This window comes from Bactrocera latifrons, unplaced genomic scaffold (assembly GCF_001853355.1).
Source record: "Bactrocera latifrons isolate USDA-ARS-PBARC rearing strain unplaced genomic scaffold, ASM185335v1 scaffold_840, whole genome shotgun sequence".
Classification (NCBI taxonomy): Eukaryota; Metazoa; Arthropoda; class Insecta; order Diptera; family Tephritidae; genus Bactrocera; species Bactrocera latifrons.
The window spans coordinates 15,910-36,096 of record NW_017537535.1 but is presented as its reverse complement, the minus strand read 5'-3'; the positions used below and the strand labels follow the sequence as shown (position 1 = coordinate 36,096).

The 20,187-nt window shown below is 37.7% G+C and overlaps 1 protein-coding gene across 1 annotated transcript in view; it reads right to left on the bottom strand.

The window, feature by feature from the left end:
* The window catches only part of LOC108977136 (GATA zinc finger domain-containing protein 4), a gene marked incomplete at its 3' end in the record, with an annotated part of 59,550 nt that overhangs the window by 26,711 nt on the left and 12,652 nt on the right, over positions 1–20,187 (bottom strand). The window contains exons 3-4 of the mRNA XM_018946705.1: positions 14,147–14,496; positions 13,925–14,044 (exon numbers count right to left, since the gene is read on the bottom strand). Coding sequence (XP_018802250.1) covers positions 13,925–14,044; positions 14,147–14,496 — 470 coding nt within the window. The remainder of the gene's footprint in view (positions 1–13,924; positions 14,045–14,146; positions 14,497–20,187) is intronic.

The window sequence follows — 20,187 nt, the reverse complement described above, 5'->3', positions numbered from 1 at the left end:
CAAATGGTGGAAGAGGATGGAAACATGTTGAACTGTCTTTTCATGATTTAAACGGCAACATAAACAAACAAAATTGTCGAATATGGAGTGCCAACCCACAGATTCTTCGAAGAAAACGGTCACACCGTTACGAATACTGGAGACCGTTACTTGAGCATGTTGAGAGAGTTTTTCTATCCAGAATTACGTCGAATGAGAATTTCTTTCAACTCTGTATGGTTTCAGCAAGATGGTGCAGCTCCTACCCAACCCAGCCCAACCTAGCCCAACCTTTTATGACAGAATTGTATGTATGTCGGTGAATGTAAGAGTTATCTTCACAAAATTGTATAAAAACAATGTCTCGAGTATACTTGAGTAATGAAAAAAGTTTATGCAGTTATCAGAGGGGGCTTCCGGCTTTCCAGATGACTTTGAACTCTTATGTTTTTTTAAATATAAATATCTTGGACACGAAGCAAAATGTAATATAAAACATATTGAGTTTATATCTTAAAATTAGTCAATGTTTGCTCACTTATTGACCGATAAATGTATACAGTATAAAGCTGTCCGAAATTTATATTAGGAATATGAGAGTTAGACACAAGCGGCATTATTATCTGAATTTCAATAATACGCGTGTTTTAATTAATCATCATAAGCTAATAGCTGCATCATTGAGAAATAAAATAAAAAATAAACTAAGCATATTGTGCATTTTCGTAAAAGGTTTATTTTTCTATTTTGGCATCGAATTCTTCTCAAAGAAGCTCACTATGGAAGGCGAGAAAAACTTTAAGCCACCAGTAAAACCGCTGAGAGACCGATCAGACAAAAAACTATAGCGTAGGCCTGTTCTGAGCAAGAAAAGGAACATTTTTTGCAGATCATATTTGCGAAGTATTTCAACCACACACGGCAGTGACCCATTTCTCGATTCCTCAAACTTGATTAGGTGAAAATTCAAACTTATAAACGAATATGGATGTATGGCATACAATTATGGGGCTCTACATGTTACACAGCTACTGCCAGGGTACAGTAACTTTTGTTTATACACATCTGAATATGGATTATACTGGTTGTTGTTAGTGAACAAGATGGAATAAAAATAGCAATAGAAAATTGCATTCATCGCCAGATATTGTGGCTTACTTTTACCTTCATAACAAACCAACCAGAACATGCGGAATAGCTACAGTCCTAACTGGTGCATTAAAGTGAATGAGCAAAAGTACGCCAAATTTATTCTAAAAAAGGAACCATGCTCATCACTGAAATTAAACACCGTAGTAACTGCTTAAATAAATGAATGACTCAAACTTAGAAGCGCCAGCTTAAATTGATTATTGGGTAAAAGTTTAAACCTATGCTTGGACCATAAAATCCTTCATAGTGTTCATAAAATACAATAGGGTTTCTACTTAAATTATAAAGATTTGTTAAAGTTTTTTGTTAAGAATGAATACAGAATGTGCGCCAATTCACAATAGTCATTCACAATAAATTGACCAAACCAGCTGTTCATATAACACTAGATTTTTCAAGGGGTGCTCTATTTGCCTTGCATATTTCGGTATAGGATTTTTTCATTTTGAGTAATCCCCCTAATGATTCCAATCAAAACGTTACGAGAATATACTTGCAATTGCAAATATAATATTTACCAGCTTAAGTGAACGTCTTTTTGGACTTTCTTTGCAAAACTTGTTTCAAACCATTAATTCAAAACTGACTGGTAAAGAAGAAATTGAAATTTTAACATTTCCAATCTAAATATGCCGAAAAATTTTTAGAGAAATGTAATTGCTGAAGAAATTATAGACGTTGAAGTTAAGAAATATTTTTATGAGGAATTTCAAAATATAACAATTTACTTCTAGAAATTGAAAGTAGATGCAGTTTTAGATGGAATTTATCTGTTGTTATGGAATGTCGTCAAGAATTTTACTGCACAATACCCAAGCCAGACGTTTGGCGCAATAATATTTTGACAACACTAGACGAAGACCGATTCCGCCAAATGTTAAGAGTAGATGGAGATCAATACAGTGAGGAATCCAACAAAGCGCAATTTCTCTTTTTCCCATTCCAATTTAATTTTAATCAGTTAATTTTGCTGGGTTTGGAAAGTAACCAAAATTTTTTTTTTAATTTTTCTTTATTTAAGTATGCAAATCTGAAATCTATTTAAAACTAAAAAAGCTGAAGAATGTGGTTGAGCTTTTTTGGTAGAACGTTGACGGCTGGTAGATCACTTCTTTTTAATCGTGTTTAATTGCATAAATTCACCAAGGCATTCGCCAATGAGTTTGGATGTTCGCGAAGTTTAGAACCGTACCCAACAGTGGAATGGCATACATCTAAATCGGTTTTATGATTGCATTGTATAAGAGGACTTTGTTGTCTAGCCTAAGTTAAGAATTTTTGTTTAAAAGCCAATTTAAATTTGCCGCTCTTAACTTCATGCAAGTTATTTTACTCGTTATATGTTTTCGCCACGTAAAAGCCTTCGATCCAGGTGAATCCCAAGAAAAGTTACTTCATTCGCTGTGGGAACTAAAACATTTTAACTGTCCGACACGTTTCTGGTCTTAGCGAGAATGTAATATAATATGTATGCATTTATGGTCATTAATATTTATACGCCAGTTGGCTAGCCATTCTTCGACAAAAGTTAAGTGCTGCTCTAAAACTCTTGATGCTCTGATGGGGAATTTATTACGGGTTACTAGAACTGAGTCATCCGAGAAAATGGATGTCAATACGTTAATAGCTGTTGGAGTCTTTGCTGTATATATTATGCACATAGTCGGGCCCAATATGCTACCCTGAGGGAACACCAGCCCTTATTACTCTTTCTTCTGATACGAAGTCTGCGACTTTAATAGTAAATATCTTGTTTTTAAAGTTTTATGTAATTCGTATGGTAAGACCCTTTTAAGTTTCCATAAAATACCTTTATGACAGACCTTTCGAACATCTAGAAAAATAGCTGAACAGTACTCTGTGCTCGGATCCTTTCCTGATTTCGTTTGTAATTTTATTTACTTGCTCTGCAGTGCCATGTTTAGCACGAAAACCGAGTTGGTGCGTTAGTATTGTATTATTTTCGTGGAGGAAAGGAGTGATCAGGAAATTTAATGGCCTTTTAGGTCTTTACCAGGTACGAAACTGGATAGTATCTGAAACCACGAATTGCATTAAAGAGCAAGGATAGCTCCTTTTAGAGCAATATTTGGTAACTCAATTATCATTTTTGGAGTAATATTATTGTGTCCTGATACCTTTTTCGGATTTAGCTCCTTTATGATTCTAGTAATATCAGAAGTAGAAGTCCCTATAGACACAAGTGACTCGTTAGCGGTATTGGGCAAGGTTGGCAACTTAAAATTGTTCTTTGGATAATTGGGTTGAAATACCTTTTCTAGGTAATTTGCAAAGCAATTTGCCTTTTCTTCATCACTACGTAACCAATTACCATTAAACTGTCTTAGAGGCATGTTGGAATGTACTGGTGGCTTGAAAGACTTTCGAACTTTCGAACTTTCCAAAGAGATTTATAGAATTTGGACACAGTTTCGTCACAGTTTCAGAGTTGCCTTTTCTCATTTACAAGTTTTTCATAGTTAGTGATCTTTGTAAAACCAACTAGTTTATTGGGTTTCTTTGGCGTTTCAATACCTCCATTTAGAGGATTTTGCGGCAGTTGCATTTGTACAGTGTTGCCTTTAACTACATGTGCGTGGCTTCCTTGCGTATTATTATTGTTAGAGTTAATAAAATTTTAATTTTTTCTGAGGTTGCTATAATTTATTACGGAGTGTTTGTAACATTTGGTTACGACGTGCTTGAATGCCCTGTGACAATTTCGATTTCAAATCTTTATATACAGGACGATCACTGTAGTTAGCAGTGTGATTTCTTCCGCAATCGCTGCATTTTTTATTTAAATCGTATTTCCTAAGGATGCATTTAGAAGTGGGATGTAAATCACCCCACACCACTCAAACACCGCGTAGAGTGCAATATGGTTGGGTATGCCCATATTCTTGGCAGTTCCTTTTATGTGGTTTTTTCAAAAGCACTTTATGAAGATTATTAGTACCTACAGTTTCACTTAGCAACAAGAGCATTACTGCTACGCTCGCGCAAATATATTGGAGGTGGTTTGGCATTCACGATTATGATGATACTCTTCGCATCATCCTCTGAACCATTGCTTAGTAAGGCAAATCTGTTGCCATTTAAAACTTCAGGTTTATTCTTAACTAGTGTGCCGCCTTGAATCTTTTCAGAATTCACCGCTGACTTTGAAGGACTTAATTTCCTTTTTATATCAAGATTGAAAGCTAACTGCCAGATTTGAAGCAGATGATTTTTTAACCTAGTTTCATATTTTTTCGGCGAAATCTTTGGATTTTTGTGGAGTTTCACTTACATTGGCTTTATTTTTTTGTTGACAGTATCGATCATTTCAAAAAGCAAAGCAGTTGTACGTTTTGCCCAAAAAATAACATGGAGTTATTAAAATGAGAGCACATCTGCAGCACTTTGCCTGAAACATAAACATTTGACAAATTTCTTCACATTCATTTACACTTACCTTCAACATCCGGCATCGGACTCGGGAAGGCCTGCTTTTAATGTTTTCGACAATCGCTTGCTTTTTTAAAAGAGGCCGAATCAGCTCCCAGGTGGCGTCTATGCCGGTTATTTCTATTATATTTTTATAAAAAAATTGTGCTGTCGGTACCTATAAATAATAAAATTATTGTAAAAGAAATGAGCAATGAACGGGTTAAAATGTATTGCAGTGACCACGAAGTGCGTTTGGATAAAAACTGCCAGTAAATGCTCACAGAAAAAAAATTATCTTTGCAATTACCTCTACTTCTGAAACATCCTGCAAAAAGTCCAATATATTTTTGATTTCACTTGCTTTCCATTTTTTCTTTGGCGTTTTTTCTTTTTTTTTACACGTTTTACTCATTTTGATTCTTTTACGGCAATGTTGTTTTTTTTTGAGAACAGCTGACAATTTGCAAACTAGTATTCTAACCCATACAATGACGTTTTAGTATTTTTTCTTTGCAGAGTCGTACCAGGTGCATCCCTGTACATTTTGTTAGTGTAAAGGCAAAAATATGTTCACAAGTTTGAAACTGCAAGGATACAAGACCATTTGCACCACATTCTGATTTGCCCTATAGAGATCTTGAAATACCACTGTAAACACAGAAGTGACAAATACCGAAGCTGCAAAATTATCTTAATACCCTGTCCATCGCTATTAATAGACTAAAGCATTAGTTATTAATATTCTAAAACTGATCGATAGGCTTAAGTTATGTAAGCATATTCAATAAATAATTACTTTTTTTAAAAAAATAAATATTTTCGAATTGTGTTGGTAATTTGCGAGAAACGTAAGTTTGAACTTTTAAATTTGTAAACATTTATTATTATACTATGCATATGTACAAATGTATATATATTTACTACCAGCAAAAGAACCGTAAACCGTTGGAAAATTATATCTTTCAAAATCTTTTGATATGGCTTTTTTTCTAGAATGCAGAAGCTCGTCCTTCCTCTAGTTATAGCATTTAAGCAGTAGGACCGTGTTGGGCTTTGTCCAAAGTATATAAGTCAGCCTCAGTCATGCTCGCACATTGCCGTATATAAACGAAAAGGACGAAATTTTCGGCGTGAGTTGCTTGGTGTCCAACAACCACACAATTAATTACGGAACAGACCCTTAAGATGCCTTTACCGAAATACTTATATGGTAAATTAAAATTAATTTTTCTTCTATTTTCTTCTATTTAATTAGCAAATTTCTGTTCGTTCTTCGCTATCCAGACGACGTGCCAAGTACATTCAGGCAAAGTCAGCAACTATGCGACCATTTTCAAATGCATCATTGCTTTTCCATCTCGTAAATAGGAGTGCAAGGAAAAAAAAAGTGTTGGTAAAGAGGAGAATGCCGAAGAATCGCAGAAATTCAATGGGTAAAATATAAAAACTTGATAGGAGAATTCACGAAAAAACGAAGTGAATAAAATGAAATTGAACAAAAAAAGCTAAAGCTAGAAAAAAAGTTAAACTTCCCAAAAATGCTTTGACAATAAATAAAAGAGAATAGTTGATTTTATAACTAAAATATATCTTTTATTAATTTTTATGTACGTGTGTTCATAAGGCAGGTAAAGAAAATACAAATATACAAGGTAAAATACTGGTATAGTCCTAAATAGTGTATGTATACACGTACATATATCTACATTCATATATATATGTGTTCGAAGGATAAAAGAAGCTTATATCATTTAATTGTTGCCTAAACAACTGATTACGGCGATCATCTCTCTCCCACTCTGTATTTGGCTCCCGTTCAACACTTTCAATTTCATGGTCAATAGTGATAACATCGTTTGCTAATAAATGCAAAAGCATTTTCTACTACAATTCTTTCAGAAAAATGTGTTTTGTTGATACTAATTTGATTATGTGTTAGCGAGCCATAATCCTTGAACACCGGTATTACATACATACAGTTTACGAAAGCGAAGATAGAATTTGAAAATAAAATGTCCATATTGTTTCCCATTTTTCTATAAAATCCTGATATTTTAAGAACTCTACAATTATGATAAAATAGATATAATCCACGTAACAAAAATCATCATGTAGATTTCGTAACACTAAAAAGAGCGTACGAAATTACATTCCTTTTAGACCTTACACACATGTAGATAATTTTTTTTATTTTGGCTTTCTTCTAAACGAAAATGGAATTAGAAATCCTAATCTGCAGAGTTTTCAATCGTATATGTGAATTAAAAATATTTTGGAAGCTCCGGCTGTTCATCTTCAGAATTCTCCGTTGAAGCACTTGGTGTAGCCACCTCACGGAATATAATCCAATGTATTTAAAACTATATTATCCTCTTCAATGATTGAAGCTGAGAAGACATTATCAAAAAGTTCACAACAAAGAATGCTTTAATTTTGGCTTAATTTTATTTCAATACTTACCAGATCTTTTTTCAGTTTTCCATCTAGTATTTCCACAACAATTTATTTTGGTTTGTTTACATTTTCATCTGTCAAATTAATGTTTATCCGGATTGTCAACGAATTTTTTTTTGTAAAAATCAAAATGTTGTAAAAGAAATATAGTTCCATATAGTTCAATACATAAGCTAATACAGCTTCCGATAAGCCAATATGTTTGCTAAGTCTTTCTTACAATTTAAGCTGATAAATTAACGCGCTGGTCAAATAAAATAGGCCTAATATATCTCACAGATTAAACTATATTTTTGGTATGAAGTCATCTGATTTTTTTTGTAAAAATCAAAATGTTGTAAAAGAAATATAGTTCCATATAGTTCAATACATAAGCTAATACAGCTTCCGATAAGCCAATATGTTTGYTAAGTCTTTCTTACAATTTAAGCTGATAAATTAACGCGCTGGTCAAATAAAATAGGCCTAATATATCTCACAGATTAAACTATATTTTTGGTATGAAGTCATCTGATGCTTGTTCCGATCCAATTTGCATACGTAATATAGAATATGTTAAAGGTATTGCTTACGCAAGGTTTTATACATTGTAAAGTGAAATAATCATTTGATATTTAAAATTTTGATGTATGGACAGTAGGCGTGGTTATAGTTCGATTGCGGGCATTTTCACAACATAATAATTATATGTACCAACCGTTTTCTGTTTTTACTGAACATTTTATGTTTTATTTATTTCTAACTATTAACACAAATAAATGTCACAAGGTCCTTCTAGTCTCTGTCCTTGTCCCGTCCATCGCATTTCTTGGACGGCGGTGATGTCAGCCTTTATTTTCACGAGGACATCAACCAGCTGGGCAGCGACACCTTCCCAATTAAGGCACCGGACATTTCAGGTACATGCCCTTAAATCATTATCTTTAGTGCATTTTCCATGGTCGTCATCAAAAGGGGGGTCACTCATCGGAGGCCTTTACTCTCTTTCATTGGTTGTTTTTTACGTGGCGGGCTCCAAACCCAGCGCACGACCCTGTGTAGGAAATTTTTCGCCGTCTCACTTTAGCTTGCCTTCAAACGGATGCTCTTATACTACACAGAGTATACTTGGTCAAAGACCGGAAGTCGTGAGCTGCTTGAGCCATATGTAAAAGAATCGTTTCTGGTCACTACAGTGACCATTTAAGGGAGTGCAAATTCGGTGTGGGATCCATGGTGGGAGAGAGACTCCGTCGCCGAGTACTGTCATTCACCCCGGTGGATGAACGTCTGTCCACAATCCGCATCAAAGCGAAGTTCTTCAACATGTCGCTGATTTGCGCCCAAGCCCTTATACGCGCGTTTGGAGCGCACCTGTGACAGCTGCCCCGCCACGATGTCGACATCGCCGGGTCCCGAAAAATAGATACCTGTAGTTCTAGTAAGGCATAGAAAAACCTTAAATCTACCCGGCTTACAGAAGTTTCCAATGTTCTAGACGAGCGAACGCTTCGAGATCCTAAAATCGACTCGGACCAATATCTAGCTGCAGGTAAGATTCGTACCCGCCTATGTGCAGCAAAACACGCACGTCAAGGTTTGACGTCGATAAGCTGCAATCACTCCGCACACGATTTTCTACTCGGCATGCACTCCTGCTCTCGGAGAGCACTCATCAACAACTCCGTATAAGGGAACTGTGGAACAGCATTTCAAACTCCTTACGTACAGCTGCAACCGCAACCATTGATTTTCGGAATTTGCAAAAGAACAGCTGCTACGACGAGGAGTGCCATGTCGCCGACGGAGAGAAACAGACTGCCTACCTCGCAACGTTACGATCAACCACAACACAGGCGGGAAGGGATAGATACCGAAAGTTGAAGAGGGAATCAATACGCATTTTCAGGCAGAAATAAAAGAGAACACAATGCGTGTGTCTGAAGAGTTTGACAAGCTGGCCAGCAGTGGTAATGCTCGAAAACTCAACAAAAAATTCGGCGACTAAAAGAAGATTTGCTAACCGGATCAAACCCGTATAGAACCCCCAGAGGTGATTTAATAACCGATGCTCAGAACATACTAAAAATATGGAGGGAACACTTCTCAAGCCTACTGAATAGTAGTGAAAGCAAAACGCCAAGGGATGGCTAACCCGATCCTCCAATCGATCGAAAAGATCTTCCATCGCCCGTTTGAAGAACAGCAAAGCGGCGGGGACCGATGGATTACCGGCCGAGCTATTCAAAAAACGACGGCGAAAAACAGATAAGGAGCATGCATCAGTTTCCTTTTAAATTTTATTCGGACGAAAGCATGCCCAACGATTATTTCGGAATTTAATTGTGCTCTGCTCAATTTACAAAACGGGAGGTTCCACAATTTGCGGCAACTACCGTGGCATAAGCCTCCTATGCATCGCTTATAAGGTTCTACAGAGCGTATTGTGTGAAAGGGTAAAGCCCACCGTCAACAAACTGATTGGACCTTGTCACCATGTGTCAAATCTTGGAAAAGGTTACTGAAAAGATAATCGACACACACCACCTCTTCGTCGATTTCGAAGCTGCTTTTGACGGCACGTAAAGGAGCTGCTTATATGCCGCGATGTCTGAATTTGGAGTCCCCGCAAAACTAATACGGCTGTGTAAACTGAAGTTGAGCAACATCAAAAGTTGCGTCGTGATCGGGTTGATCGAGCCGTTCGATACCAAACGAAGTTTCGTACAAGTAGACTCCCTTTCGTTTGACTTCTTCAACCTCATTTTGGAGAAAATAATCGAGATGCAGAACTAAACCGAGAAGGTACAATCTTTTATAAGGGTATACAGCTGCTGGCGTATGCTGATGATATTGATATCATTGGCCTCAATACCGTTGCCGTTAGTCTTGCTTTCTCCAACCTGGGTAAGGGTGCAAAGCAGCTGGGTCTGGTAGTCAACGAGAGCAAGACGAAATATCTCCTGTCATCAAACAAACAGTCGTCGCACTCGCGACTTGGCACTCACGTCACTGTTGACAGTCATAGCTTCGAAGTTGTAGATAATTTCGTCTATCTTGGAACCAGCATTAACAGCAACAATATTGACAGCTTCGAAATCCAAAGCAGAATAATTCTTGCCAACAGGTGCTACTTCGGACTAAGTAGGCTGTTGAGAAGCAAAGTCCTCTCTCGACGAATAAAAACCAAACTCTGTAAGTCTCTTATTATTCCCGTCCTGCTATATGGTGCAGAGGCTTGGACGATGACAACAACTGATGAGTCGACAAAGCGAGTTTTCGAGAGGAAAGTTCTGCGAAAGATTTATGGTCCTTTGCGCGTTGGCCACGGCGAATATCGCATTCGATGGAACGGTGAGCTGTACGAGATATATGACGACTTTGACATAGTTCAGCGAATTAAAAGACAGCGGCTACGCTGGCTAGGTCGTGTTATCCGAATGGACGAAAACACTTCAGCTCTGAAAGTATGTGACACAATACCCGCCGGAAAAAGCAAAGGAAGACCTACAACCCGTTGGAAGGACCAGGTGGAGAAGGACCTGGCTTCTCTAAGAATCTCCAGTTGGCGCCACCTTGCGAAAACAGGAAAGGGCTGGCGCGCTATTTTCTACCCCGGTAATTCTATAGGTAATAATTGCATTAGATAAGTAATTAGGTTTCAGAATGTATTTTTTTACAAATTTCTGAAATTTAAATATGATTTTAGTAATCAGTACTGTCTTCCTTGTTTTTGCAAGGATTTTAGCAGCTTCACCTGTATGTATGCATATACATATGTGGGTATTTTTTGTTTGTGAAAGCGATGACTTGAGTAAAAATGTAGATATCTTGATGAAATTTGCCATATGCTTGGCACCAAAGAGAGGTCGATGTTGTAGATGGAAATAATCAGACCCTTAAAAACGCCATTAAATGAAAACATATAAACCTGTAAATTGCTGCAGGGGATCTTTTTTTTAAGTGAGCGTAATCCCGCCCTCAAATTGGTTTAATGCATATGCTTTCCAAACCGCCAAAACTTACCAAACAAACTCGGAAGAAGTATCTTTAGTTTCTATTCATACAATTTCGTGGGAAAATTGGTAAAATCGGATAATAATCACGCCCACTTCCCATATAACGGCTAAGTTGAAAACTACAAATGGTGGGGATGAGCGTTACAGGAGAAGATGTGAAAAGTGAACAATTCTTATCACACGTTGTGAAAGCGGACAAATTCCACCTGATTCTTTCGCTGCCAGTATACAAATGAAACAGCATTAAATACAACGTTATAAAACTTTGCACAAGTAGTACTCTTAAAGTATATGATCTTATGCCCAAAAATTGTTTAAATTAGATTATAAACTTCGCACAAAATAATTGAATCCCAGTACACTTGATTCATTTTAAAAATCTTTTATTAGCTTCGCAGTCATGTTTGTACGGTCATAACTTTTTACAGTGATACTGAAATTGAACGGCACTGACAAAAAAATTAACCGTTTGATAGATACTATAAAAAAAATTTAAAGCAAAAAAAAAAAAAAAAATGGCACTGTAACTATGTAGCTAAAAGTATTAACTTTCCGTGCTATAATTTTAATTACAAATTTGCTGCAATTAATCCTTTAAGAAAGTGAAAAGTCACCTGTGGCTAAATAATATATATGGTTTAGGAGGCTAAAAAAGGCATGCTTTTAAATCACATCGAACTAAAAAGTTAGATATAACAACCAATACAACCTGACCACAAAAATATAATAAAATAAAAGCACTGTTATTACGCTTAAAACAGCCTAACATGCTTGGTACCCAATTGTTCGCATGTTAACCATTTTTCAGCGCATTAAGAGTATTTTTCTTTTATTATTGTTGTCAGGTTATATTAGTAATCATGTTTTCATTTATTACTTTAGTGTACATATACGAAATGACATCGACTTAATAGGTACGCAAATAATTTCTCGCTGTTTTTTATTAGTGAAAATGTAATTTTTTTGTAGGGAAGGATTTGTTACAAATGAATTATTCGAAATAAGTATTGTCCTCGATAGTCTTAGCTTTTTCCATCATTTTTATTTTCGGGCGCATACGGGGCACATCGTACTGCAAAAATGATATCGAAAAGTTGGAGGGTCGCTTCAATTAGTCTATGACAGTTGACGGGCACTATGTTCAATAAAAATTGATTTTTTCAAACAAATGTGTTTTACTATGATAGGCCCAGGGATTTTAAATTAACCCTTTATAACGAAAGCGAATATAAATCACAGTTTGTGGTATTTAACAGTTGAGTTTATTTGGATTTTATGACTTTCCCTTTTGATGACGACCATGGCAAACGAACTAAGGATTACGATTTGAGGGAATGCACCTGGAATGTCCGATCCCTTATTTGGAAAGGTGACGCTGCCCAGCTGGTTGGTGGCTGACATCACAGCCGTCGAAGAAATGTGATGATCCAGACAAGGACTGAGGCGAGTAAGTCGCCGAGTACTGTCATTCACCCCGGTGGATGAACGTCTAGCCACAATCCCCATCAAAGCGAAGTTCTTAAACATATCGCTGATCTGGGCCCACGCACTTGAATCTTACTTATAAGAGCTGCCTCCGCCACGATGTCAAAATCGTGCTTGGCGACTTTAACGTCAGGGTGGACAAAGAAGGTATCTTTGGCACAGCAGTCGGTAAATTCAGCCTCCACAAGGAAAAATTCCCCAAATGGGTTGAGGTTATTTCTCTCTAGAAAGGGTATCTCTAAGTTTGGGTATAATTTGCAAGAATCAAAGCCAAGGAAATACCCAAAGGTGCAAAACTTCAACCAGAGAATCGGAATCTAAGCAACTATATACATATATATATTATATATAGATATATACACTGACCGACATATTCGACGGTTCGGTTTGTTAAAAAGACGAAAAAGATTATGTTATTTTTATGTAGTACTCGGTAGTTGGAGGTGGTATCGACTCGATTTAATTTATTTTTGCCAATATTACAGACTATTAACATCCAACATACTAACAAAATGTTCCCTGAGGTTCATTAAAGTACCTCACATCCCATCACCAATCTTATGGATTAAAGCCACTCTGATGTTATATGTTTATTTATGGGGGATATGTCAAGTTTTCACCCGATTTTATCCCTTTTGTGCACAACGATACACTTTTATGAGTAAAATACGTTCTTTCATTTTAATATACATACCTATATACTTAGGTTCATATAAGTGGTATAAAGCCAGCTGAAAGTTCGAAAAGCGTTTTATTAGAGGTATGGGAGCTAAGGGAAGTATTGAGCCGATTCAACAGATTTTTGACAAACATATCACTGTCGGGTAAGAATTATCCCTGAATTTCAAGTATACTATATCTCGCACATTGACCCATATTTGTTAAAAGGCAATACTGGTGCCAAGTATTCGGTATCTAGGGGATTGAACAGTTTTTGTTGGATTTGGACAGTTCATATTCATAACTCTAAAGGCATCAATCATGCAAAGTTTTATGCCGTTATATTATTTGTATGCCGATTTCGCCTATTTTCGAACTCTTATATGGGGATGTGAAGAGAAGTACCAAATTTGGTTTAAATCGGTCGAACGGGTCCCGAGATATGTGATTTTACCTTAAAGTTCGCGGAGCCCCGGCTTCTATTGAGCCTTCATACATCATCTCGAGTGTAAATTCTTATGTGTTTGGTATATTTAGTTCTTTATCTTATATTGGTGTTTGGTTATGGCACTTTATAACTTTTCTCTTAGTTGCGATTTGTTGGCAGGGCAGTGGTCCGATTACGCCCGTCTGTAATACCAACCGTATTATGATGCCAAGAAACATATGTACCACGTTTTATTAAGATATCTCAGTTTTTGCTCAAGTTACAGGTTGCATAAGAGTTATGTCTTGTTTACATCGCAATTTTAAAATTATATTACCCTCCTCCCATGTTGCGGGTAGTTGAATAATATGGTTCCCAGACATTGTAGGCAAACGGGTCCCGATAGGTTGGTATTTCGTTTGTAATTTCTGCGGCTCGAGATTGTCTCTTGGAAAAACTGCAAATATGAAACGATAATTGTGTTGTATATACTGTAATTTATGCATACATAGATATCTGTTTTACTGTCGTAAAAGTCGTTTAGTGTGGTCATACTTACATCCACATCGCACGTAACTGTTCGCAGGTTGGTTCTTGTGCACTCAATGGAAAAGTTTTTGGCACGACTATTTCACCACCGGTGTCTGTCGGACTCTCGAGGGCAGCAGCTGTAGATGAGGCCACATTATTTGCAGTCGTTCCGAAGTCAGCGTTATTATCATGCTCCTCAAACACTCCCGGTGAACTAGCAGCTACTTTCGTCGGCGTGCCATACTCTAGCGACCGTACTTTTGGTGACGATACTAATGGTCCATGACTGTATTTTATTGATTCAGCCTCAGCACCACACCATAGGTGGTTGAAATGAAAGATACTTGAGATGAGAAACAATAGCAATTGCCGCGACAGCTAGTAAATATAAAAAAGTACATTTAATAGGAATTTATATAAAATAGATACAGGAGATATTGATATTAAGACTGATATAGATATTAGTATGTATATTCACTTATTCATTGGAGATAAAATTGTCAAGGCACATAACTATACTTACAGATTTGTATGTACAAAGATTTGATAGATTGAAATTTGTCTTGCGAGATTCGTGGAGTACTACCCCAATTAGTGCAGATAACTCCGCAGCTTGCAGTGACCTGTATCTAAATCTACAAGTTGTGTTAATTTTCTGGTGGGTAGGCCGATTAGTTTCTTGACAAATTTTGTTTCGAACATTTCAAGAAGTGGATTTTCTGCTATGCTCTACCTATCGAGTTTGGTTGCAACCCGTCACTACCCACGAAAACTTTATTAAAAGGCGGTCCCCAAGATCCTTGCACTGGATGTCAAAGCTGATAGCGCTCAGGTTTGAGATGCGGTGGGTGTGTCAAAATTAGATAGTCAAACGACCGTGAAAAATGATCGGGTGCTCACGCATAAAGAAAATTCAACGGAAGGTTCTTCAAACACTGGCGGTCTTTTCTCTGCCCGGAGAACGCATTGTCCAAAGAACTGACTATCCATTTTGATAACATAGCCTTGAGTCCACTAGTCGTGCGTTCAGGACTGATTAAGGAGTACCTAACCTTGTTATTAATAGCATCGAGTCACTGTGTGATAAGATTAGTATGTATTCCACGCCACAGTGGAATCGCAGGCAACTGTAAAACTGATGAGCTAGCAAGAAAGGGTATCTTAGTTCTAATATCAGTAAAATGTGAACCGGCACCTCTGCTCGTGTGCACTGCTACAAGTGGAACGCGCGGAACTACGTCTGAACTTATATCAAGTGGTTCGCTATATAAATGAGTAAGGATCGAAAACAGTAAACCCTTCAGAAGGCAAGGGGAATCCACTGAGTATATTTCCCAGCATATCATATTGATAGTACACCCAAGACAGTGGCCCTCAGTGTCCGGCAAATCGAGGGTGCTAAGAATCCCTGGAGGTTAAAAAAACGTTAAAAATCGGAACACGGAATACAAGAGGTTTATACGAGCCTGGACAACTAGCCAATACGATTTTAGAAATTGGAAAAATTAGACATCGATATACTTGGCATAAGTGATTGTGGACAATTTATTTCCTTAAATACAAAATTCTTTTTTCTGGCAACCAAACTAAAAATCATCGCATTTGTGCCAAAATCTGATAGATCAATGATTTTAAAGTTATTTGCAAAACCACTGAATATGAATATTATTCAAGTCTATACTCCAACGGCCGAGAAAAGTGATGACGAAATAGAAACTTTCAAAGATGGACTAGACAAACTTATGCGATTATCAGAACCATATGAAATAAGTATAATTCATGTGATTTTTATGCAAAAGAGTGAAGGAGAGAAAAAGTCGAAGGAGTTGTAGGCCAATATGGCTTAGGTGAAAGAAATGAACCGTCAAGAACACAAACTAATAGTTTCGAACACATTATTTAGCCACCCTCCCAAGCGACGTTATACATGGAAATATCCATCGGACGCCTCTGGTAATAACATCAGAAATAAAGTAGCTTACCTTCTGATAAATAATCGCTTCTCTTCCCCAATAAAAATGGCAAATACATATCCAGGAGCGAATGTAGCTTCGGATCATAACTCGCTACTGACAAATTGCGTATTAGGCTAGCCGTAATTACATATGTAGGTCTAAAATTAAGCTAAATATTTATAAGTTGACAGACGAAGGAGTGAAATTAATGAAGAAATAATATATATTATGTATATGGAGCGACTTAAAAGAGATAATTTGTACTACAGCAAAAAAAAACTCCCTTGAAATCGAAAAGAAAGAAACTAATAAAAATATCTGGATGACATATTAAAACTAAGAAGTAAAAGCCGAGAATATAAAAATAAAAACACTGAGATGTATCGACAGCTGAATAGAAAAATAAAAAAGATGGAATTGGATGAACAATGAATACCAAAAAATTGAAAGATTACAATTTTGAAATGATGCCTTCCATTTACACAGAGAATTGAAAGTATCCGCAGGTATTCATCGTAAAAATCCGCCTTCAATGCTTATATATGAAAACAATGAGGTGGTATTTGACATATATGAAAAAAAATATATATATGGAAGATATGTATTGAAAACGTTTTTTCGAATAATAGCATCAAGCAGCTCACGACTTCCGGTCTTTGACCAAGTGTCCTTTGGGTAACCTAAGGATATCCATTGAAGGCGAGCTAAAGTGAGAAGTCGAAACATCCCCTCCGCAGGGTATTGCGATGGGTTTGGGACCAGCCATGTAAAAAAGCATACCAATTAAAAAAACAACGAGCCTCGGATGAGAGACCCCCTTTTGATGACGACCATGGCAAACGAAATAAGGACTACGAAAAGAGGACATGCACCTGGAATGTCCGGTCCCTTAATTGGGAAGGTGCCGCTGCCCAGCTGCTTGATGTCCTCGTGAAAATAAGGGCTCCCATCCACGAAATGCGATGGACGAGAGAAGGACAGAGACGAGTAGATTATTGTGGCATTTACTACAGTGGCCATATAAAGGAATGCAAGTTTGGTGTGGCATTCGTGGTGGTAGACAGACTCCGTCGCCGAGTACGCCTTGACGGAAGAGAAGAGCGATGTGACCAAAGATGGCTTTTATGAGCGCTTAGAGCGCAGTTATGAAAGCGGCCCCGCCACCGCCGGGTTCAGGCTTATCGACTTCGCCAGGGCCCGAAATATGGTTATCTGTAGTACTAGATTCCAGTATAAGAAAACTCATTAAGCTACCTGGCTATCGCCGGATCGGAAAACCACCAACCAGATCGATCCTGTTGTTATAGACGGAAGACACGTCTCCAGTATTTTAGAAGTGACTGCGCTCCGTTTTAACATCGACTCGGAACACTTTCTTGTTTCAGCCAAATTCGCACCCCCCTCTGTGCAGCAAACGACGCACATAAACAAAGACAAGGAAGGTTCGACGGCGAGAAACTGCATTCACAACAGACAGCCGAAGGATTTTCTACTCGGCTTGCACTCTTAATCTCTGAGAGCACTCGTCAACAACTCGGTATAAGGGAACTGTGGGAAGGCATTTCAAACTCCTTACGTATAGCTGCAACCGAAACCATTGGTTCCGGAAAGGGCAAAAGAACAGCTGGTACGACGAAGAGTGCCGTGTCGCAGAGGAAAGAAAACAGGCTGCCTACCTCGCAAAGTTACGATCGACCACAACCCGTGCGGGACAGGATAGATACCGAGAGCTGAAGAGGGACGCATTTGCAGCCAGAAAAAGAAAGAGTCCGAAATGCGTTAGTATGAAGAGGTTGATAAGCTGGCCGACACGGATAATGCTCGAAAATTCTACGAAAAAATGCGGCGGCAAACAGAAGGTTTCAACCCAGAAACATACTCTTGTAGAACCCCCAAAGGCCATTTAGTCACCGATGCCCAAAGTATACTTAAATTATGGAGGGAACACTTCTCCAGCCTGCTGAATGGCAGTGAACACACAACGCCAGGATAAGGCAACCCCGAATCCCCAATCATTGACTATGGAGCAGACTGCCATACAGGAGCCCTCGTTTATGCCGCGATGTCTGAATTTGAAATTCCCAGAAAACTAATACGGCTGTGGAAATTGACGTTGAGCAACACCAAAAGCTCCGTCAGAATCGGGAAGGACCTCTCCGAGCCGTTCGATACCAAACGAGGTTTCAGACAAGGCGACTCCTTATCGTGCGACTTTTTCAACCTGCTTCTGGAGAAAATAATTAGAGCTACAGAACTAAATAGAGAAGGTACATCTTCTATAAGAGTGTACAGCTGCTGGCATATTGATATCATCGGTTTCAACACCCGCGCCGTTAGTTCTGCTTTCTGCAGACTGGACAAGGAAGCGAAACAAATGGGTTTGGCCGTGAGCGAGTGAAAGATGAAATATCTCCTGTCATCAAACACACAGTCGTCCCACTCGCGACTAGGCTTTCACGTCACTGTTGATATTCATAAATTTGAAGTCGTAGATATTTATATCTACATTCGCATTCGATGGAACGATGAGCTGTATGAGATATATGACGACATTGACATAGTTCGGCGACTAAGGCTACGCTGGCTAGGTCATGTTGTCCGAATGGACGCAAATACTCCAGCTCTGAAATTATTCGACGCTGTACCCGCCGGGGGAAGCAGAGGAAGAGAAAGATCTCCATTCCGTTGGACGGACTAGGTGGAGAAGGACCTGGCTATGCTTGGAATATCCAATTGGCGCCATGTAGCGAAAATAAGAAACGACCGGCGCGCTGTAGTTAACTCGACTATAATCGCGTAAGCGGTGTCTACGCCAATTAAGAAGAAGAAGAGTGGATTGAACCAGAACCTTCATCTCCACCACAGGTCAACTGGCAATTATAAATATTACGAAAGTCGATATGGAGAGAGCTATACAATGAATGAAAAATTACAAAGCAACAGGTCCGGATGAGGTTCTAGCTGAAATTTTAAAGTTAATAATTGATAAATATATGACTATTTTAGTACAGCTATTTTATTCACGTTTTGACAATGGCTAATATCTAAAAGACTGCTTGAAATCAACATTCATACCACTACCTAAGAAAAATAAAGCGAAACATTGCTGTGAATACAGACTAATTAGTCTAATGTCACATGCTCTCAAAATATTTCTAAAAGTTATTCACGCCAGAATACATAGGAAATGTGAATAGGAAAGACGCAATTTGGCTTGTTCTGTATACAAGTTTTGGTTCAAAACTGTAAAGATGTCCAAAAAGATGTACTTTTATGCTTTATTGATCACAAGAAACTTTTCGACACCATTAAACACGATAAACTTATGGAAATTTCATTATGGGAATAGATGACAAGGAGATTCGTTGCATAAGAAATATATAGTGGCAACAAACTGCCCATATAAGCATCAATGGTGATATAACCGACGAAATATCCGTTTCAATAGGTGTAAGATAAGGATGTACATTCTGTCACCATCGCTATTTAACATATATTCGGAAGTAATAGTTCAAGAATCATTACCAGTATCGATCAAGGTGTGAAAGTGAATGGTATTTTCATCAATAATATACGCTATGCATATGACACTACCCTTGTAGCCGATAGCTTGAACTTGTAAACCGAGTTAACTTACGTAGTGACGAATGTGGCCTACGCATTATCATAAACAAGACGAAGTACATGACTATTAATGGGAAAAACATATACAATGACACACACTTCATGATTAATAATATGTCCAACGAAAGAGTTAAAAATTTCAAGTACCTTGGTTGTCAGATCAATGAAAAATGGGATTGCTCTAAAGAAATAAAATGTCGATTCGAATTTTTGAATTAAGGAAACGGGTTATTGGCCGTAAACAACTTTCATGGCTAATTATAAATAATTAATCCAATTGTAAGAATCAGCACTGGCTACCAGGGCCTTCGGCTCTTAATACTAAGATTATGGTGAAAAGAAAATATTTAGTAAGGTTATTTAGTTGTATGTGGTGTTATATGTCTTTGATGTTACACAGTTTAAGAAATTTATTAATGGCACTGATGTTATCGCTGTTTGTTGCTTTGAGAAGGTCGGAAGGTCTCTTATTCCCAAAGGTTGATTTCCT